This window comes from Chelon labrosus (genome assembly GCF_963514085.1).
Source record: "Chelon labrosus genome assembly, chromosome: 9".
Taxonomy (NCBI): domain Eukaryota; kingdom Metazoa; phylum Chordata; class Actinopteri; order Mugiliformes; family Mugilidae; genus Chelon; species Chelon labrosus.
The window spans coordinates 18092057-18114974 of record NC_140359.1 but is presented as its reverse complement, the minus strand read 5'-3'; the positions used below and the strand labels follow the sequence as shown (position 1 = coordinate 18114974).

The 22918-nt window shown below is 40.5% G+C and overlaps 1 protein-coding gene across 1 annotated transcript in view; it reads right to left on the bottom strand.

Annotated features, from left to right (window-relative positions):
* Positions 1 to 22918, bottom strand: part of ccser1 (coiled-coil serine-rich protein 1) — a 119560-nt gene that overhangs the window by 83955 nt on the left and 12687 nt on the right. The window contains exons 5-6 of the mRNA XM_084551959.1: positions 15060 to 15156; positions 13005 to 13110 (exon numbers count right to left, since the gene is read on the bottom strand). Coding sequence (XP_084408085.1) covers positions 13005 to 13110; positions 15060 to 15156 — 203 coding nt within the window. The remainder of the gene's footprint in view (positions 1 to 13004; positions 13111 to 15059; positions 15157 to 22918) is intronic.

The following is a 22918-nucleotide window of genomic DNA, read 5'->3' as shown; positions in this document are numbered from 1 at the left end:
ACCAGAAAGGCAAAAATTTTAAAAAACATGGGAATACCACAAATTTCTGGACGATTCGTCACGCTGTTCTGTGGAAGTTATTTTGCTTCCATTCCAGCAGAGTATCACCCATGAATGACATCCATCTGCATCTAATTTGTAGCTGCTTTTTATCCCAGCAAAGTAAAATCCTTGACTTTGACCACGGGACAATAACGGTCACGTCTCATTTTCTTTTTTTACATTCACAGTATGTAAAACGCGACCATAAAAATTCATAGAGCTTTTGTTACGACAAGCAGATATTGCAGGAATTAAAACATTCATGTTAAATGAATAACTTTCATTCTGTATTTTAGAACTGTGCCGACAACAGGTCTTTTATTGAGGCTTAGCACCTTGACTGGTTTCATATTTTGGACTTGAATTCTACCTTCAAGAATTTGAGCAGAATATAATAAACTAGATACCTGTTGAAGAACGGCTGATTTGAAGAAAGAACATTTAGAACAAAGCTGTCGCTGTTCCAGGCAACCTTGAAGATTTCTATTTATATAAATATAAGAAAACTACTTTGGCACATTGCTGCCATCTACAGTTTAGTTCTGGGTCGTAGTGTCTGGGTCATTATGTCTGCAGCTCTTACTAAAACCACTACTTTTATTAAAAAAAAATTGCAGTTATTGTCTTCTATGTACTTTGCAAATGCCTCCCAGGGGACCTACTGGACTCTCTGGCGCCCTGGTTGTGGCCCACGGGCCGTATGTTTGGGACCACTGTGCCCACACATGCATAAATGTCAGAGTGAATCAAGTTACAGGCTAGACTGATTCGTTTTCCAGGTAAGCAGGAGTCTCGTGTGCAGGTAATTACCCCACACATACACACAAACAGAAGCATGCAGCACAGTTGAAGACAAGTCTGTTCAGTGATGATAGATGTTGTACAGGCAGGGAGGCCGCTCCTGTATTCAGGGTCATCTGTCTTTTCACTGTCATGAGCTGATAGCCAGACGCTTTCTCTCTCTCTTTTTTTTTTTTTACAACTCTCTCTCGCTCACACACACACACACACACACACACACACACTCAAAGCACCTCTGAACAGTTTATATGTATGTGAGACACTGTTAGGAGATCACACCAGCTACTGGCTGAAACCGGTACTGCAAGACTACGTCAATGTAGACATGATTATAATTGAACAAGTGGATTAAAGCGCAATGTTTTCAAGGGGGCCTTCCTCAGTATTGTTGTTCATTTTTTGTTGCTTCCTCTTTCATCTTTTCACCTTTTTTTTATCCATTTCACCGCCTCACTTCCCTTCTTAATATATAATTCTCTCATCTTTTGTCGTTCCCTCACTTACACCCTCCTCTCCATCCTTCTGACTCACCCCCTTCTCCTCTCAGAAGCCATTTTTCAACAGCAGCATTAGAAGTGATCCATTTCACCAACCTGAAAAAGCCAATTATCTGCCTTTTTATGACTTTCATTATTTTACCACTCACACAGTGTTTTATTACCGGGTTGCTGGCTCCGAGCGCTGACACATACCTGCACACAGACACACACACACACACACACGGGAATGCACTTTCACACAGGCAGTAAACAATACACACACAGCTCGAGCAACTAAGACACTGGCGTTCTTATATGCATGAGATATCTGGGTTTATATATAACGTTCGGCCCGGGTTTGAAGTGGCGAATAATGACTGCTAGTCAAATAAATTATGTAGGACTCAAGTGCATTATCTTTAGCAGCAGTGAGGAGTGGTGGGCTGCACCCTTGTCAATCAGCCACATAAAGACTGCATTGTCTCAGGAATAATAATAGTAAAGGACACTTTACTGAACACTGAAACACGACAAGAGAGGCAGTAAGTCCTGCTGCCAACTTTTCCCTCATTAAATTTTCACTGACAACAAGGAACACATTTATGGGGACAACCCAGTATATGTGTGTCAATGACTGTGTGCGGGTGTGTGATGCGGGCATCCATTTCTCGAGTGCATGCCTTCATGCTTGCACAAGTGAAATTCAACAGCGCACCGCAGCTAAGAGAGAATGATCACCGTCATTTGTCACTGCTTCTTTCCACCTGACAGACACAGTGTACTCATCTGCATTCAGCACCTGAGGCGACGGATGTTTAATGCTGCCATTAAACTCATCTCCGACATAAAATGCATCTGTGACTAAAGAGCGAGCACAAGCCAAGCTCCAGGCGGTGAATCTAATGTTGAATTGAACTCTTCAGACACAGAAAGGGAGGGAATGTAAAACTAATGTAATATGTCAGGGGTAACTTTCTGATTAACCTAACTGTCATTCCTGCTTTTTCTTTGCACTTTGCACTGTGCTTTTTTTGTTTTAGCGTTTCTGACGGACTTCTGGGAGTGTCCACTCATCCACCGCTTTTGGTATCTGTAGTGTCAACCCATTAAAACCCCACTTGCATTTTGCGGGTGAAAAACCAGAGAAACCGTAGGGAGTTATTAGAACACACTTGCACTAATTACTGTCACAACTTTCTGTTGCTCGGCGAGATCTACTTAATACCGGTCCCATGTGTCACATTACATTTTCCCATTTCAGAGAACACTGCCAAGTCACATTTCCCCAAATTTTATTCTGTATTTTTATCCTGCGATAAAGCCTTAAAGCAATACATCCCAATAAAGTAGAACATTCTCACTTTTTAGCACAAAATCCCTGCTGTGAATTCACAAAGTCCACTACCAAGGCAGACTGCCCCAGGGAATCAGGAAACATGTTACTCTCTTGAGTTTAGCTCTAAAGTATATCCTCTGCAATTATTTAATAATCCACATGTTTTAAAGTAACAGTCAGTTTGCAGACTTCAACAAGGACTGAATAAAAACACTGAACGCCACAGGTGACAACCGCTCACAACAGCAACCACTGTATATCTATATATAAACCCAAGTAAACAAGTCTATGTTAAAAATGCAAATTTCCTGTCTGAAGGGAATTATTATTTGGAGGACACATGTTTATCTATTCCGTTCATTTCACTTAAGGACATGATAATTTTGCACTATTTATTCTAAAGCCCTGATGATAATGAATGACCAGAATTTCAATGACCTTATAATAATGTCATGATTGTGTTTGTTCAAGACACCGTTGCCTCATTATACTTCAGCTAACCCCGCAGCCACAAGGAGCTAAAAGCCCTAAATAACAGGAAAGAAAAATTACAATAACACATTGAAAAGCTGTAAGTTCGTAAGTGTCCAATAATGTTTTCTTAGCCTGAGTTGGGAAAATGTATCACAGTCGGCAGTAAGTGTTGTAATAATACTTTCAACATGTGGCACAAAGCTCACGTTGTTCGACGAAGATTTTCTGAAGTGAATGGCGAAGAGAAAACATGCAGTAAATTCACATGTTTTGGTGAGCACACAAATACAATGAATGTTTCATGATGACAGTCTGCAACAATACCAAAATAAATTAAAATGCTGCCTCCCTCCTTCTCGTATTATTTTCTCTCATCACTGACAGGCTGCCTAATTTCCTCTCAGAGAGCCCAATATATATATATTCAAGATGAGTCATATTTCTGATTTGTTGTTATTTTGTAATGGCATTGCTGTCACCGCTGTGACAAAATAATAGCACCAAAGGACAAAAGTTTCCACACTGAGTTATGGCAAGGTAGTGATTTAAATAACAATTACCTTGTCTGTGTGTCTGTGCCTTTATTGTGACAAACGCTGCACTCAGGTCAGATATCTGTGAATTATTCACACTTGAGATTCTAGTTGACATCAACTCTAAATAAGTGTTTACCAATGTCCCCTTATTAATTTTCAACCGTTAGTCTTGTTTTTGGAGCTGGTCCACACAAACATCATCTGCGTCAGCTCTGATTCTGATTAAACGAGGACTATGGCCTTGCGGTTGTATACCAAAACCGGTCGAGTTCTAGTTTTCATCCATGACTGTCTTGACTCATAAAATAAATCAGTGTTGCTTTGCAACAATGAAACCTATGTTCTTGACCCGAATACATATTGTAGCGTTTCACACAAAGGAAGCTATGGAGGCTTTTTCTGTAAGTTTATTGAAGCTTGAACACAGGCTACTGCGTACCGTAGCCCACGTCAACACCACAACCACCATCAGTCTGACACTTGTGATATGCCGCTCTGCTCGGGAAATAAAAAATGTCAACTACAGAACTGAACATAAACGCATGTTTTGTTTCAGCTTATCAACACTGTGCGCTGCAGATATGTAGAGCCTATATCGGCACCGTCAACAGCGTTTAATGGTACTTCCCAGGATTAAAAAACAAAGAAAAAAAGAAAGAAAAATACGGTACATCTCCAAAGCATTTTACATGTATAACAGCTAAGGGTCTAACAACTTTAGACAATGAAATTCACCGTCAAATTGTTGATATGCAGCCTCCTACTCTCTGTTAGCGCAGGACATTTGGTTAATTGAGTGCTGTCGAGAGGATCTGAGCCATTCCTCTGTTAGCGTTAGCGGATTCCTTTTCAGATGAGTGTGCATTGCAGTAGTACTTTTGTTGTATTTTGAGGACTGACTTACATTTTCTGCATGTAACGGTAGAATGGGCTTCATCTTTAGTGAAGTACTTCCACACACTTGATGAACCGCTGCTAGTGACGTGACGTGATCGGCGACTAGTCGGTACAACCCCTAGTACATACGTTCCAAAAACGTAATGCATCCAACCACACTATTGCTGGCGCCAAGGCATAATGCGACAAAAATGTGCTGTGGTACCCATGCACAATACTAAAGGCACAATCACTCCTCTTCCTCATTCTTTTAATAGCGTTTCCATGGCATTGCTGAAGTCCCACTATGAGCAGCCTAATTAGGTATCATGTATAAAGAACGCTGCAGCGATAGTAAGAAAACTTTTGCTTTGATTTTGTACACTACATGTTATTTGTTGTAGCCTGACACAAGTTTACAAGAGGATCTGCTGGTATGAGATCTGTTCATCTGAAGCAAATTTCACCAGGTAGTCCGGCTTTACGAAACAACAACAAAAATACGTCTACTAGTATAAAGGTCCCTAATCAACTCGCCAGATCTCTTGTTTACTCTGAAGGCAGACAAAAAGTTAGTTTTTAGGTATTATATTCTTATATGCTGTAAGTTTACCTTAGATCGACAACAACTCACCTGCTCAGATCTTCTGTGCAGGATCTCCAGCTACAGCAATGGTTGCTAGGTATGGCCAGGGAGCTCAGGGTTTAGTTTTTGCCTCTGTGACAACAAGAATTGAGGATGCTGCATACAGTCACTGTGCTGCTGTTAACTTGACTTCAACTGAAATACAAATTCTTATTTTTTTATTTATATATATATTTCTGCTCCAAGGCAGGCTAGAAGCTTCCTCTTGTTCCAGTCTTTAGACTGAGGCAAGATAAACATCTCTCGACTTGTCAAATACCAAATGCACTTATAAGCTTTTGACTAAAACGTGCCCTGGTAACTTCTGTAAAGAAGCTTTATCTTCCAGACCCTGTTTTTTAGGTATGCAGATTCAAGCTGCTACAGACAGCTACTAAGCCCAAACATGAATATGGGGAAATACTCATGGGTATGTTGGTTTTCTCTCAATGGCATAGGGAATGTGTTTGTGAAAGCAATAAACAGGGCGGGAAGCAGCTCAATGGATCACTGCAGAATGCAAATTGTAGCATTGTGCAGTCCGTTTTCTTAGAGCCATGTTCTAATCTCAGCACGTTGTCACAAAAATATGTCCAACATACAGCACGCACTAGTCCACAAAAAACAGAAACGAGATGCAGGCGATGCTCGAACAGCTGGAAACAAAAGAGTACGGCTGTCTTTGTTATTCAAATATAATTCATATGCTGCAGAATTATGCCAAAGTACAGAAAATCAATCGCTAACCATATGTCTTATAATCTGTTAACATAAGACTAACAGCGACTAACACTTTAAAAATTCCTTTCATTTCTGAAAAAGTCCACTTTGTTAAAAAAAAAAAAAAATAAAGTAATGGAAAGCATAATAATGTCTTATTTATTGCCAATCTAATGTTGTTTTTTTCTGCGTAACAAATCAGAACAACAAGTTCCTGCTCAAAGCAAGGGAGAAAAAAAAATAACACAAGCCAAGACTAATTAGTCTCCCCGTGTTGAACATTTAATAAACCCAATAGGCTGATGTGAATTAGAAGCTGAACAACAATTCACAAAAGAAATATGCGTGACGACAGACGCACATTACAGAATTATTAGCATGTTTTAGGCCAGTATTAAAATTGAAAATGACGGTGCATAGCGTACAGCCACAGCTTTTCCTCTGAAGCTTCTCAAAAGCACGATTCATAGTTAGTAAGGAAACTGTGGCCACGGAAAACTTCCCTAAGAAAAAATTGTTAGGGAAATAGAAAAAAAAAAAAACACTTACAATGTAAAACAGTCCACAACCACTGATTAATACAAGATAAAAGACCAAATTGTGTTAATACTTGTTGGATTAACATGATTATATACCGGCAAACTGAACAAAGATTAATAGAAATCGACTCTGTGCTCCCACTGTATGTGTCTGAAAATCATGCTGCAGAGCATTTTATCTGTCCCCAGCTGCACTCTTAAGGCTCAGCTAGGATCTTTGGGCTTGTCTATTTTTATAAAAGGGCATGTATGTGTGCACATGTGATTAAATGTCTGTAAGTGTATAGCTCACTGCAGAAGGAGATGTGTGGGTTACTTGTGCTGATTCTATTAAGTCCGGTGGGATTGGAAAACAACATGGCGGATATAATTTATGTATCACATTAACATTAAACAAATCTGTTCCTCTGTTTATGTGAGCAGTTTCTATATAATCACAGATTACAAGTCTCCGTGGGAGACTACGGCGCTACCCCCTGAGAGGAAGAGGGTGGCTTTTCGAATTAGAAGACGCCTTTTATACACTATACCCAGACGGCTGAAGTATGGCAACTATGTGTACACTTGTTCTTAAAGTCATTTGCTGTTGCCATCTATTCTGGATTTAATTCACCTTAATCTAATTCTGTTTTAATTGCTCCTCTTCCCTCACATGCTAATATACACGACAAAAGCAGGAAAAAAGGCTTCCAAACTACAGGGGGACGAGGGTCTCATATAATTAAGTTGTCAATGAGGAGAGTTGGGCCCTCCATAAATGTTGATGTTTTTCTAATAAGCTCTATCATTCCACTGCAAGGGTAGCTATGTGGAGGTTTTGGCTGCACATTAATACTCAGGTCAGAAGTGAAGAGGTGGGAATTGAGACTTTTCTGATTGTCCACTTGCATATTGGCAGACAAGGACACCTCAGCGCGTTCGCATGTTCTCTCCCCGGGCTACCTGTCTTGCGCATAGTAATCAACAGCAATGAAAACGGAGGAGGGAGAAGGAGAGAAGAATGGAAATGGAAGGGGAGCACTCAACAGGCAGACTGTTACCATAGCAACAGGCAAGCTACATCCCGACTGTCGAAATTTAATTTCCTCTGCGTCTTTTCGTATAGGAGAGACAGGGGATGAGTCTTAGCAGAACACACCGCATGAGTGTTCGCGGGTCTAATGCGCCCTCTGCACCTATTTCACCAAACAGAAGGAACCGAGGAACGTTCATTACTGTCATGCGGCGATGATGGCACTGAGACTGGCTAAAGCAGGCAACAAAGGAGAGCGTTACGTAACAAAGCATGAGGCTAAATACCCATTTAGCTGTCAAGTAACTGATGCCAAATGAGTACTTTTCATCTATCTACATTGTGTCAGTATGTGGTCATGTGTGACTGTTTAACTTTGGGTTTTCAGCGTTTAAATAATGACAACACTACACTGCTAAGTGCTAAAACAAATGTGACCCACGTCTGATTTATCCTAACAACTCTGTTTTACTGGACTTTAAGTCATGGAAACATACAGAACTGCATCAGTCAGTCTGGCAAGATACTGTTAAGCATTTTTATGGTAAAATGCAGCCTTTCAGCCTTTTTGTGCTTTTCTTAATCTCAGAAAACCTAAGATTTTTTTCACTACTTCCTTTATTTTATTTGCAACATAGTTAATTGAGTAGACAAATCAATAAATGAAAGTAATAACTAGTTATAGACCCAGAAGGTCAAAGGTCAAAGAGGTTTTTATTGACATTTTAACCATATATAGCAGGTGCAGTACATAGTGACATGAGAGGACCTTCCTCAAATACCATGGAGCTACATGAAGACATAGGACTAAATACAACACACGGGACTGAGCATAAAGTTTGCATAAAGAGCACAAGCTTATGCACACGTGCTCTTTATGCAAACAATACAAAACATAAATGTCAGTCTTAAGAGGCATCACTAAACCTTATCTTCTTCCTTTATTTTCATGCTTTTAGTTTTGTCCAAAGCTGTCACTGATTACATGACGACAAACTACAGTAGAGTACACTGCGTCTCTGGTGGCTGATCCCTGCTCAGGTGATGGGGGACGCTGTGACTCCATCTTTTAATATTCCAAGTGAATATAGGACACTCTGAGTGAATCTCCTCCCTATGTAGCACAGTAGCTTTGTTAGCATGATATAAAAACGTAACATGTTTACGGAGTCAGAAACACACCGAATTAACTACCTGCCATCAAAATCATCCAACTGTCATACATCAAAGAGGAGCTATGTCTTGCCTGAACGGCTGCGTGTGCATATGTGTGTTGCGATGTACAGCAGATGTTCTGTGCAGACTGTTAGACAGCCAGCAGTATCGCGCAGCTGACACACTCTCTGGACAGGCTGACTGACTGACAGGTGTGTACGTTAAGTGTGTCTGTGTGTATGTGTGCCACGTGAGAGTGTGTGTGTTGTGGGCTAGAAATCTGTTTACACAGTCACACTGTGGCGACCAGGTTCCCTTTCGGGGACCAAAAAAACAAGTCTTCATAATGTCAGCCATTCAATTTTAATATGAAGTCTTTGTTTCAGGTTAGCATAATGTGAGGTTAGGTAAGTTTGTGTGAGTATATGGGCAAGGTCTTATAAGACGTATGTAAGGCAATGTCCTCTGAAGTGATGGGAACACATCTGTGTGTGTGTGTGTATGGGTGTGCGTGTTTGTGTTTTCTCGTGTGTGAACAGAAGGGAGCTTGCTTTGCCTCCAGCAAATCAATGTTCCCTCGAGGGAATGTGGAACCTGAGACAAAGAGCAGAAGAGACTAAGAGAGAAGGAAAGACGGTGTGAGACACAGAGGAAGCCCTGGGCAAACACATTTTGCTCTTTTTCCCCACTCCAATCTCAGGTTCTTCACTTACAGCCTTCACACATTTTCCAGTAAAATGTGTGTGAAAATGCTTTGTCAGAAGGAATCAGCGGAGATGCCGAACTAAAACAGTGAGAAATTAACATCTACCAGCAGCTACGTGTTGTTTAGTGCAAGAAACAGAGAGTATACCTGGCTCCATTATCCGGCGTTTTTGAAGCCAAAACAAATGAAACATGAACACGGCAGCATGGCAACGGTGGCTATTGATTTAACTTGAATTAACTTTGGAAGCAAAAGAAAGAAGAGTCTGCCTTAGAGGTGTCTTTTTTCATGTTTACCAAAGTTACTCTTCAGCTCGGCACTTTAGCAACAAAAATTGCTTCCTCACTGTGGAGACGTTAACCCAAACACACACTCTCTCTGCACACATCATCGCTGCCAATAGCACACTTACTGTTAAATTGCCATGTGTCTACAATTTTTGAGGCTTATGTCGTCCTGAACAACAAGGTTTGCGACTTTAGTGCAGGCTGTCGAGTTGTTACACACGTTGACATTTACAGGAAATCATTTCAGGCATACCATGATTTAAGTCTCAAAGCATAACTTTTCAGTCATGCTAGCGGCGTTGCTCTAGGGGTGGATATGTCAATCCTGCGGTCAATTGGTCTACCAATTTGGTCTGGACTGAAATATGTATCTCAGCAACTAGTGCATGGATTGCCTTGAACTTTGGTCCACACATTCATGCCCCTCTCAGGATGAAGGCAGGATCTCCAGCTGTGAAGCTACATTTTATCTAGTACCATCATCACGTCACAATGTGTATTTGTTCACAACTTTAGTCGATGACTGCTGCAAAACATTCCCTACAGGCTCCGCTGTACTTTGCATTCAGTGTTAATTAGATCATGTTAGCACAATTGTGTTAAATGTTATACCATAATAAAGAATAAATATACCATAAACATTATACCTGTTCCACATCAGTATGTTAGAATGGCAACACCACTATGTGATTTCATTAATTCATGAATCTCCTCCCCTGCTAAAGGGATACTGTCATAATAACTTGTCTGATTGGATTGTACGGGATGGAAACATTTTCTCATGTTCTGTCATTTCCTTGATGAATTGCGATGACTCAGTCCAGTCAGACTCAATCAGGCTGAAGAAAACTGGTTTCAGCTCAATGACATTTCAGCCTTGACCTTGTACACACAGTGAGAAATAATGTAAATATTTCCCTGTGTGTGTGAATGTGTTTGCAGACAAGAATGCTCCTCCGCTGCTTTCAAAGACAAGTGAGACTTCAGGATAAATGAAACAACCAATGAACTGCCTGTCAAAAACCTTGGAGGGGCTGAAAAGGTTGACTCCTGACTTGCCTGATTCACTGTCTAGACGCAGAAAAAAATGTGTCTCTATTCATTGAAACTTTCAAAGCGTGTTAGATGTGAGATAAAAAAAAAAAAAAAAACCTTCTCAGAAAAAAAAGAAAAGAGGACCGGGCTAAGCCCAATGTCTCAGCAGTGTAGTATAAATCCTTCAACTTCTACTTCAAATCCACTAACACGAGTTGACCTGCCCTGTACTGTCTTCGCAAACAAAGAAGTATCACAGAGTGGTGGGTTTGGGGGGAAACATGGACAGACAGAGACATTTACTCTATGAGCACAAACACAACTAAAATAAATTCAGCTAGTGACTAGGGAGAGGAACACAGAAAGGTAAAGTAATAATTATCCACTGGATTGTCAGCCAGACCACCAGTCGACAACACCGGTGTTACAGCCCCTTTATTGCCCACTTGCTCCACAAAACCAAATAAGCCCCATCCACAGAGCTGCTCCGTGTGTTAATGCATCTCTGTGCAGAACACTTCAGTGTGTGTCCAATAAGACCTATCCCGATTCTGAGCGTAGAGAAGAAACAAGTGTCCAAATCAAATCAGGTATGGAGCCGTCCTCGGCAGCAGTACTCATGCACACAAACGCCAACTCTGAGTGTTCCCTTTCAGCCGTTGGCTACAGTGAGAGGAGAACAGAAAGACAACTTGCATATTTATTCAAAGAGAATTCATTTATTTATTTAATTATTTATTCATTTATCTACCCTCTCTCATTTCAGACTCATCTCCGAGGGAGGCTAAGATATTAAACATGTTATGCATTTACACAGAACATTCAAGATCAGCAGTTCCTAGAATAGACAATAACCCTTTCTCTTTGTCTCTCCTGCGGTAATTGAGTGTGTGGTGTACAAAAAGCTATACCGCAGCTGTAATGCAATGAAGGCATCCTGTACAGAAGATAAATGCCCCGAGGATAAGTGTATCAAAACATATCCTTAAGCTCACCATATGCTCCAGCTGTACATGACTGGATCCTGATTTAAGCCTGCCAATACCAGGCCAATTGTTCTCCTGCCTTTCGCTTCTATGATTTTGGTTCTATTATGCCCCGTCCGTAATATTGTACCAAGACAGATGGTACGGCCCCGACGAAGACATGAGCTCAACATGCTCAATTCAGTATGGGCTCTCATTAAGAAACAGAAGCAATTGTGACAACTGAAATCTACAGAAAAACCATGGCAACTTCTCTGAGATGTTTGGAACAACCTACCTGCTGAGTACCCCGTAAAGCTGGATGCAGGTGTCCCTGGGAGGACGGGTGCAGTTTTAATGGGATACCATAATTCCCGATATAATATTGAACCGTGAAGTTCCTGGTTTAAGGGCTGAGTAAACAGAAAATGACTGTTTGCAACCATCTGCTTTGCACATGTCGCCTGCTCAAACGAAAAACACCTCCGACATGACAACACACCATCGCCATCACCCAGCCATGTCACTGTCTGAGAGCAGGATCCAAAGCCAGCAGCGAGATCTAAGCGTCAACAGTGAAGCCGCATGCAAAGGTATTGAACAAGAATTGCCCGAAGCACAGAGCCTTGCTCTTTCTACAGATAGGTGGACCTCAAGGGCAACAGAGAGATGCTTCACAGTGAAGGCTAACTATGTGTCATATTGGGAAATGGAGAGCACAGTTATCCAAACCCACCTCCCGTATTAAAGTCCAGAAACCATTGTCAGTCACTGCGGTGTCCCACCTTCGGGGGAAGGTCAAAAAAAATAGTGGCTTTTTTTTTGTCACAAAAGCACCACAGCCCACCACACAACTGCAGCAGGAACTGAATGGAATACCAAAATAATATTCAGACATCCTGGGTTGAACTTGTGACATAAAAAAAGAATGTGTGTGTTGAACTGTGGGCTAACTGTATTGTTGCATCCCTAACTAATAATGCTGCAGTATTAGTCGTAGCCTACACGGGTGGTCTGCTCTGTTCTACACGTTTATATTTGTGCACTAGTGTCTTCTGTAATTGTGCTGCTAAAATACTTACCAGTGAGTGTGTTGAGTTTCTCAATGTACTTCAAACTGAACGGTTTATGTTGGAGTTGTTAAACGAAAAGCAAGATATACCTGTACTGATGTACGAGATAGACCCGACAAACAAGCATAAATATAGCTTAAACGCAAAGGGTAGTCACACCAATTGTTTCTTTGCACTGCAAAAGCATCCTCACTTTTCAAACTATATGCGTCATTTGCTTTTTTTAGAGTGCAAGACAACTCTGTTTCCACGAAATTAGAATGACAGCACTGCCAATTTTGTGCATGGTCCAAATAAACCGTGAGAGCACATACAGCATATCTATACAAATACACATATTTACCTCTGATTGTTTTCTTTCCCCACAGTGCGGTCTCCAGATGGGTCCATTGGAGAGGGAAGTAAGTTGAGACAGGAGGCCAGGGACTGGCTGGAGTCTTCTCTGGACACTGCGCACACACACCGGCAGACACATGTAATCATTATATCAAGTCGTTTTTCGAATCCCGGCTGACTGAAACGTATTTCAGCCAACAAAATTCATAACTCTCTCTTTCTGTTTCCTCCCAAATTGAGTTAGAGCTATAAAACATCAGTCATGTCACCGAGCAGCTTATTAAAATTCAAAGTGATGCAGATACTATCGGTTGTTTTAAAAAATGATACGTCTACAACCGTATGTTTAATGGCGCATTTGACAGAGAAATGTACAAGAGAGTGGAGCACACATGATAAAGCCACCATTTTTGCATATCTTCATGTCTCGGCAAAGGTCCTCCCTTACGTCTTTCTGCCCCTGACTGATCGTACGGAGTCACAGCTGATGTAAGAACGCAAACCCCTGCGGCTGAACACTGTTGGCTATAAATTGCTGTGAAACCGCTTGCTTTTTAATAAAGGCTTTAATAAGCCACCTGAGAGAGGTAAAAATGAGAATCACCAATGAGAGCGTGTGAGTGTGCGGGGTTATGGGATGGGTGTGTGTCCTGTTGTGTGCGTCCGCACTGTGTATACTGCCTGAATGTGTGTGCCGGCACATGTCCTTAAATTAGTCCCTTTAATTTGTGCAAGTATGAGGAAGAACCTTGCTTTTCTATTGCCAGTGCAAAGTCTTAGTCCCTTGACTTTATGAGAACAATTCATCAAACCTTTAATTTCATGCTAGAGTCTGCAAACCATTAGGTCTAATGACTAAGCATGCAGGCTTCTGTGTTAGCCTGTGTATTAATGATGGTGTCTCTGTTAGCTGCGCATCAGCCGGAGCCTGTAGAGATGTTTTCAGTGCGTATATTTTGTGTGGGTGTGCGAGAGAGCTCAGTTCAAACTCAACCTCTCTACCAAAACTCTCCAAACCCCATGAGCGTGGTAAATCTCGTTTATTTGGGCTGAAGCTCCTGTTGTAGCCTTTATTCCTCAGGGCTGCTGAGCATTTTGCTTTATTTGACTGCAACTGTAATATTCCTTGAGCCCATCTGAGACTTACATATGGCCTAGAGATAGATGAATCCAACCTCACATTAGCATATAATTTGACTCAGAGATCTGCTGGATAAGAGACAAAGCTAGGCATGGGTACGTCCCCCTATGTAACGTCCCTGTATCTGAGCAACTTGTAGCACAAAAATGGAAGGTGGTCACATTTCAAGCTTACGTTTACTGTGCTCAGTCATTTCATTCATGTTTCAGCCAACTAATGCCCTTCTTAAAGCATGAATGTAATAAAAATTAGTGTTAAAAAAAAAAAAAAAAAAGGTGTGGGGTGTCAGCTGCTTGCCATACCGATTCAGTGTAATCGCATCCTCATGTGTTATACGAAAGCAAGCTGGGGCAGCCATGTTTGGCGATCCATGAGTAATGATTCTCCTCTGACAGTCACTTTTCAACCATGAGGCATGTCAGAAGGCGTGTGACCGAAATGTCAAAACAACAAAGGAGATAAATCGCTGAAAATGAGGCTGCTGCATCAAAGTCGTGGCACACGTTGAAAGGAGACGGGAGAATACTGGTTGCATGTTTTAAGTTGATGGAACAGAGGCAGCTTAATGAGGGAAAAGAGAGGCAGAGAGACGAAAGGAACCAGGTGAGAGAGAGAAAAGACGCCGAAGATGAAGGGGAGAGACTCAAATCAAGAAAGGAGGAGAAAATCTGCCACAGTGTCAGAAATCGTGAGCAGGCATTCCCTTGAATAGAAGATGAAGGTAAGTGTGTCACACATGATCTATTGTTTGAACGCAGAGTTTTCTAAGAACGGCAACGGAAAACAACCTAAATGTTTAAAACTGTGACAGACGCTGTTTACAGAATATAGCCCAGCTGCTTATAGTGTGAAATTCTGCATTTGAACTTCACAATATACCGTACCTACATAATGAAAATAAATAAATAAATAAATAAATACCATGTCGATGACGCTGATGCTGATCGTCAGAGAGGTCCAGATCCAACATGAGATCGTCTTCATCCAGTTCTGACGAGCCCAAGTTGTTTAGAACATCCTGACAAGGAAAAAGCAAAAGCAATTAAAATACATCAGAACATAGAGCTACTTGCCAGTTCTTTAGGTACGCTGGTGAAAATGAATGTATTCAATAGCAAACACGGTACGGTACAACACAATACAAGTCAACAGTACTAAAAACTACAGCCTCTAAAACAGCTCTCCCAGTTATTTTTAACAAATGCTGAATAACACAACCTTCATTAAGCTAGGATTTAGTGCAGGACGGTTAAGCATGAGTATACACTTGATAAAATAATTAGTAATTATTACAAAAACAAGATTCGCACAGAAACACGAAAGCTGATCAAAAAGAGGTCTGAAACTAATTTCCTTTCGTGGAATTTTAGCAGATTAATCCAACAGCGTCTGCGAACACTGAGGAGGAGAACTAAAAAGAATACTAATTAATATACAGAGACATTACCTAAGCAGAAAATGAATTCATTTTATAAATATTAGTAATGGTAACATTATTATTCGTTTGTTTTTTTTAGGGCATGGGATTTTTTTTTTGCTATTTTTTTTTTTTTTGCCACTTCATCTGCACTTAATGAGATATTTAGTCCCTCATCACTGCATCCGAACTCGTGAAAACTTATTGCTACTCTTGTTATGTAGGGACGATTAGGGTTTAGTTCGAGAAAGCAATGACTGTGCCAAATGAGGCTGTGGTTTTGTGTAACATCTGTCAGCTTTCCCCACGCTTCGCAAACAACAAAACGAACAAAAAGGAAAAAACTGCTGAGCAAACCAGAAACGACTCGGCAAACATCTACAGCATTCAGCCCTCGTGACAAAGAGAGACAGCCAAAAAGCATTTGTCTCGTGACTTTTGCAGGCTCCGAGCATTAGTCAAACAAAATGAGCCTTATTAACACTAATAACTTGGCCTTTCATTTTTATTCCCGCTACCTCGCAGAGAACAAGGCGTTCTTTGCCAATATGATCCAATTAACAGCACTGATATCCTTAATCAAACAAAAAAGCAGTGCCGCAAGAACACTCTGAGTGTTGCATGACTTTACCTTTAAGGCCGTAGATCAACCTAAAATAATTACTATACTCTACTAGTAGTTGTATGCACAGCAGTGCAGAGTTTTACAGGATAACTACCCAACTAACTATAAAAAGTTGATGAATGCAATATGCACTAAATACCCTACACAAAAAAAACAATATGTTTAGTGGTATAGGTTTTCTCCGACACAGTTTTATGTTAATTCCATTCAAATTAACTTGTACATCGGAGTCTTCCAAATTCCTGAAATAATCCCAGAAAGCCATGCAAGTCTACATTTTGCAAACGTTCCTTCACCACGGGTGGCCCTGAATTATCAACAGCATCGACATTCAAAATTTCCCGAGATAAGATCCAAATCCCCTGTCGTCTTAAATGGGCTGTAGCCACAGGACTGTGGTGAGTCATGCTTCATCTCTTAATGCCCAAAGATACCCTACCACCGGATATTCTCTTCTAATCTTCCACTAAATGCCCTATTGTGATGTTGGTGACGTGACATTTCCAAAGCCAATGCTGCCATCTGATGGCCATGAAAGGAAAATCGACCGCAGAGTCAAAAATAAACTGATTATTAACTCTTAACCTTGCCTATTGTAACTATTTATGAATGGTTGGACTAAATCGGTTGTTTGAGAATACTGACTGACTTTACTGGCTTAAATACACCAACATTTTTAAGAGGAACTCTCAACTGAGCGTCATCAGCAGGTTTTTCTGAGGCTGAGACAAAATGGCAACACAAAGGTCAAACTAATTCCACATACTTTGTTTTTGTTATTTATTTATGTAGGTGGTTAAAAAAAAAAAACCTTAGAAAAGTATTTGTTATAATGAGTACCACGGATTTAGATTTCCAGCTCGTAAAAACTAATTATCCACGGTGAATAGTGCTTGCCCTGGTCCTGGATTAAACTCTGCCCCTGAAACAACTTTTCAAAACAGTTTTTCAGTTTTCAGCTCTCAGAGCACTTGACACTGGCTTACAGATACCTGAACTTGTGTGCGCTAAAAAAAAGAAAATTTTTAATCAAAGTGAAATATCAAGATCCAAAAACTACTATGTGCCAGTGCTGTAAAATATATTTACAGATGCAGATGGATCAGAAAATCCAATAACCAACTCTGTTCAGCTCTCATCACTGCTGTTTGGACGCACACAACCACCCAGCCTCTCTCTGTATTGATCTCCCCATATCTGAGTGCAAGAGCCTTAATACCTAGTGATATCACAGGCTATTCCGCCACACCTCTGAAGTTCCAACCACCTAAATCTCCAAGCCAATACAATACTATACAAAGCCAGCGTCGGCTGTGTATGAACATGTCATATCACATCGCTGCCCCCCCCCCCCCCCCCCAGTTTTTCACTATGCGCTCGGTGCAGTAAACATCAGAAAAAGACCAGAGTGCATTTCAGTGTAATGCACCTGAACACAAGACCCCATTTCAGGCATTAAAGCTAATAGCTGAAAGGTATTGGAAAAGAAATGAAGGCCCATGCCGTGTGATGCTACTGCACCCAGACTTCATTTGAAGCTAAATTACCCATCTTAATGTGCCCCTCAAAGCACAGAAATGTGTTAATATTATTTTACAACGCAGAGATGTCACCTTTTTACCTCACTTATGTGATTCGAGTGAGTATAATCCCAGAGTTAATAGAGATAATATCAGATTCAGTCTCATTAAAAGACGTCTCCGTCTTTTAACTGCCAAGCAGGATGACATCCAAAACACGGATGAGAGGAAGCAAGAGCTTATTTCTGTCCATTAAACGGCACTGGTTTCTGTTGACACTCTGTGTACACAGTCTATGAAAATTACTTTTGTTCAGTGCTTTCGGGTGGCAAATGCATTAAGATCAAGGGAGAGCGATTTGGCTTCGCAGCCAGGTATTATGGCTTCTAGCAATGGAAAATAGTCTGAATACGGACTAACAAATGACTTTCATTCTGTCTGAGCAGACGCGTCACAGCCAGTTGTGTTTACAATCCGCCTGAGGGCATTAAGGATTGAATGTCCGGTCAAAGTGGAAATCAGTTTGTTGACTAAAAGCTGCATGAAAAAAAAAAAAAAAGAAAGAAAGAAACCCCACGCTATCTCACAGTTTATCACCCGACATTTGTCATTTTCTAACAACTGCCTCCTCCGGTCATTACAAGAAAATCAGTCATCCCGGGGCAAAGCAAACACCATTTTCACATTCGATAAGCATTTAAAATTTAAGAGACCCAAATCCTAAATCCCAGTGCTTCATACTGTTGACTGTTCCGATTCCTTATATTTCACCACGGCAGTAAAATTGAGGCAAATATTTTAACTCACGGCTCTTATCACAGATAGTAAGGTCTACAAACTAATTAGAATATGGTGACAGTGAGGCTGTCAGAACTTCTCTAATATGTAGTCGCCTTCAGAGGATGACAAGACTAAATATAACAGATTAAGATTTAACAGTCACCCCGGAAGGCACACGCACATTTGCAAATATTTTGACATGTCATAACAAGAGAGGCACAAGCATAATTAACAACTCAAAAAACTACTTTCTCGTTTCTCTTCTCTGACTTTGCGCGGGATCTTTCGGCCTGTTCCAAACCGCACGATTTACTGGAATCTAGCAGTGATGCTGCAGACTGAAAACATACTTCACCTCAACCTCTTCCTTTAAGCGTCTAAGAGAAACTGCAATAGCCGCGAAAAAATTACAAATGTGTGAAACTCCTGGTCCAGAGCCAGTGTTTGGTTTGTTCATTGTGGGCTACTAGAGAATTATGGTGATGCGACATGTTGGACGCCGAGGACGTGCTCCCTTTGTAGATATGAAAGGCTGATTATAAAGGTGCTTTTCACACATAGCTTTCATTACAGTTCAGGTGGTAATCGATACAATATTGTCCCAATCTTGCATTTAACCTTGGTTTGTTTTGTGTTCACAGAGAAATTGAGACAAAGTTCTGACACATACTCAACAAATCCATTCTTTCTAGGCCCAGTTTTTTTTTTAGCCTATACGCTGCTCAGTGTTTTACTATTTCACTATATGTATTACACATAACTAGATTGACAAAAATGGCACATTTACTCACTGAATGCATTGTTAGAAGCTGTGATACATGTGTTTGAACATGATTTTATTCCCATAACAAAAGTGGTGGGGGTGTTAAATCTTACAAGAGTTGTAACTGTTATTTGTCAGCATATCTAATACACTGACAGGTAAATACATTCATTCATTCATCTTCTGCACCCGCTTATTCCTGTTAAGGGTCGCGGGGGTCTGCTGGAGCCTATCCCAGCTACAGGTAAATACAATCAAAGCATAATTAAATTCAAACTGCTGTATTTGGCCTGTATTCTCTGCTACTAGGATTTCTATACAAATGCTCACTGTCATTCATTTTCGTTCTCAGGCTGTAATCCTTCCTATGGAGCATCAGAAACTTTACTTAATTGCTTCATAAGTTTTGTTTCATTCTCCCTGACCGCCAGAGGCCGTGAATTCACAGAACCAGAGTTCTGATGTCAGACACATCAAATTCATTTAAATGATATGACAAATGCATAAATCGCAAAAGATGTTCTTGTTTTTTTCTTCCTTCTGTTTTTACCAAAAGCCAACCACTTCTCCGTGGTGAGGTAGTGACAGTTTCATCTGAGATTTGCTTTGGACAAGGTAACAACATTAAATAAGATAATAACACCAACTAAATGTTGTCCAGTTACTTGGGTGGTGAGCAGACCACTGTGATGTGTAAAGTTTGCAGAAAGTTTAACAAAACTAAACATGCAGGACGACACGACCATCGAACCAAGGTAGCATTACCCAGCATGTACAGCACCATGAAACCTGGATGTTCATTTTACTGTGAAGTGATGCTTTTCTTGTTGTTCTGTACTTTATTATAGAAGACTGGTCACATACAATGGTTCACTGCTACATAAAAATGAAGTGTATTAAAAGAGAGAATACTCAACTTGTTTGGTGTAAAACTCTCATTGTGAATGTTTCCCCACTCATTGCCTAGCAGTGGCACTTTATTTCTTTTTAACAATATTCACATTTTCTAACATGTAATGCACATTTACGTCCTGCCTTGTTGGTGCTGCCTTTTTGTTTCATTACGCATGCCATATAGTTTTAATAAAGAAAACCATCTTGGAATCATGTTTTGTTTTAGTGTCATGTTGAGAGGAAAAAAAAAAAAGTAGAAACACTCATAACACTGAAAAAAACAAGACACTTTTTTCGCAATAAACTCCCAGACTTACTGAGCGATACAGAGAGATTTACCAGGCAAATTCTAACCACAAAATAATACTAGCGCTGTTTATGTTTATCATTTTGGCTAATCTATTAGCCATTAGCACCAATAACCAAGGATGGCTGTGCAGAAGTCGTGATATTTTACTTATAGTGCAGCGAGTCAGTTGTGCATCAGGAAACCTCGTCTCTTAGAAAATGATTTTATGTGAGCATGATCCCCGTTAGTGTGCTTGTTGGACACCGTGAGCATTATATACCAATATCCGCAAACAGCCTCATTGTTTTCCCCTTTAAAACTCAACCGTCTGGTTGTGGATATTACAAATTCTGTCTGCGAAAGGAATTGAGCCCTTATCTGTTGTACGATTAATACAAGTGTCTCTCTTATGATAGCTAGCCTTTACAAGGCTGCAATCAGAATGGAGGATATGAAAACAAGAAGCACTCCGCATTACAACCCTATCTGGCAAAAAAGCTGCCAAGAAACAGTTGATATGAATAAGTAAAGTGGATTGCGGTTTAACTATTCTGCCATATATTGTATGTCACTCAAACTACCAACAAAAAAAATCCCTGTTCAAAGTTGCTTGGCTTGTCTCTGAGATAAGAGAGAATTTTTTAAGAATGAGAACGTCCTCAGTAATTCTTTTTTGGTGAGCTAGATTTGAGTATAATCACTGTCAGTATGTCATGGTATTACCACAGCTGTCATTGAGAGATATATGAGCCAACAACAAAGAACATGCTGGGAAAGTAGATAGCTCCCCGAAGGAATATATAATACGATTTTCAGGAATGAAGTGGCCGCCAAACAGCTCGAGCAACTGTAGACGTCACAGAGGTACCTCACAATTCAACAAATTAGTCATCTTTATTTGCTGTATGACTGGGCGGTAATGACAACACAGTGACAATAATAAAGCATAGCTGCCTAGCACACTCCTCAGTAGCACACTCCTCAGTTTGGTATGGGCTAGTCTGTACGTCCCACATGCCTTTATAACACATAAACACAACTGTCATTCACTTCACATGAGCTGCCCATTCTAATCCGTTTATCCGTGTCCAAGCTACCTTTATCTATTTAATCAGAAGATGTTACTGTTTGCATACTTTCACTTGTGTTGTACAAACTCAGGAAAAGGGAAAATATAAGATATCTAAATCTAGACTTTTTCATCAGCTACAAGTGCCTTCAGCCAGCCAACAAACTTTTATGAAGCTTAGAGTGGTGGTACATAATTAAATATACTTTTCCTCAATAACGCAGACCCCTGAAGAGCCCTTCGTGGGCACAGAGGAGGAAAGGAAGAGATTACACCAGATTTACTGAAGTATATGTCAAGAGGCAGTTGCAGTGTGTATGGCGCACAGCAACGTGCTGCGTATATCCCTGCCTTTTTAATCTCTGCAGAAGCCTATAGTCCCTGGTAAAAGAAATGGGATTTACTTAAACTAGCTTTCCTCCCTCTGAGCTTCCTTGTGTGTGGTTTAGGATACCATTTCATATGCAACGGCAACTAGCCTATTCCAAATGAACTGGCAAGTGAGTGCAGCTGAAGCCTACATCAACAAACACTAGTGTAATATCAGCCAGACTGAGCTAACAAAGAGGATATAGTAGAATATAACAATCTCATTTTATGTATCATATAGTTTAAATCCTACACATGGCAAACACACACACAAAAAAAGCTTTGACTTTGAAATCCCACCTTTATTGTATTTTTTCATGTTTATTCAAGCCGTGTCTGGAGGATAAATAAGCAGCTTCAGTGACGCATCCATAAAATGTGTTAAAACCGTTAAGATTTACACACTCTTTTCGTGACTCCGAACTGTGAAACAAAGTCAACTACTGTATGGCTGATTTGCTTGTGGCATGCCAAAACACTTTCAGTATTTTTATAGCCACAGGCATTAGCACCAGGCGATATTCAGGAAGGATCTACCGTCATGCAAAGTATTACCGGGAAATAAGTTAGCACCTGTGTATAAATGTGGCCCACAGTGTTCATTGTGTTACGGCAATACAGCAACAGAGAAGTTGTGAATTTCTATATGAGAGAAGAACTATTCTTGTCTAAGATATGCAGAGTGGTAAGTGTGAGTAACATTAATAGATTCCTGTGGGTTGATTGTGCTATTTTTAAGTTTTAAGTCTGTTAGTGACTTTATACAGCGCTCCCAACTGCAGTAAATTGTCCTCTCTTCCCATCTGAGCTATACGTGTGACCGTACAGCCTAATAATCTTTGGAGAAGCTGGTTATTTCAATGCATGTATAGGTGCAGCCCGAGACTAGCAAAGAAGAGAAGCAAAGGGTGAAATTCATGTGTTGCCTTACACATTCTTCACGTTATGAATGTTTACAAAGCGAACACTGTGCAACTGAATAACTCAGTAAAAAGCAAAAGCTCCAGTGTGCACCTTTTCACCTTGACACAAATAGCACCCAGGATGTACAGTG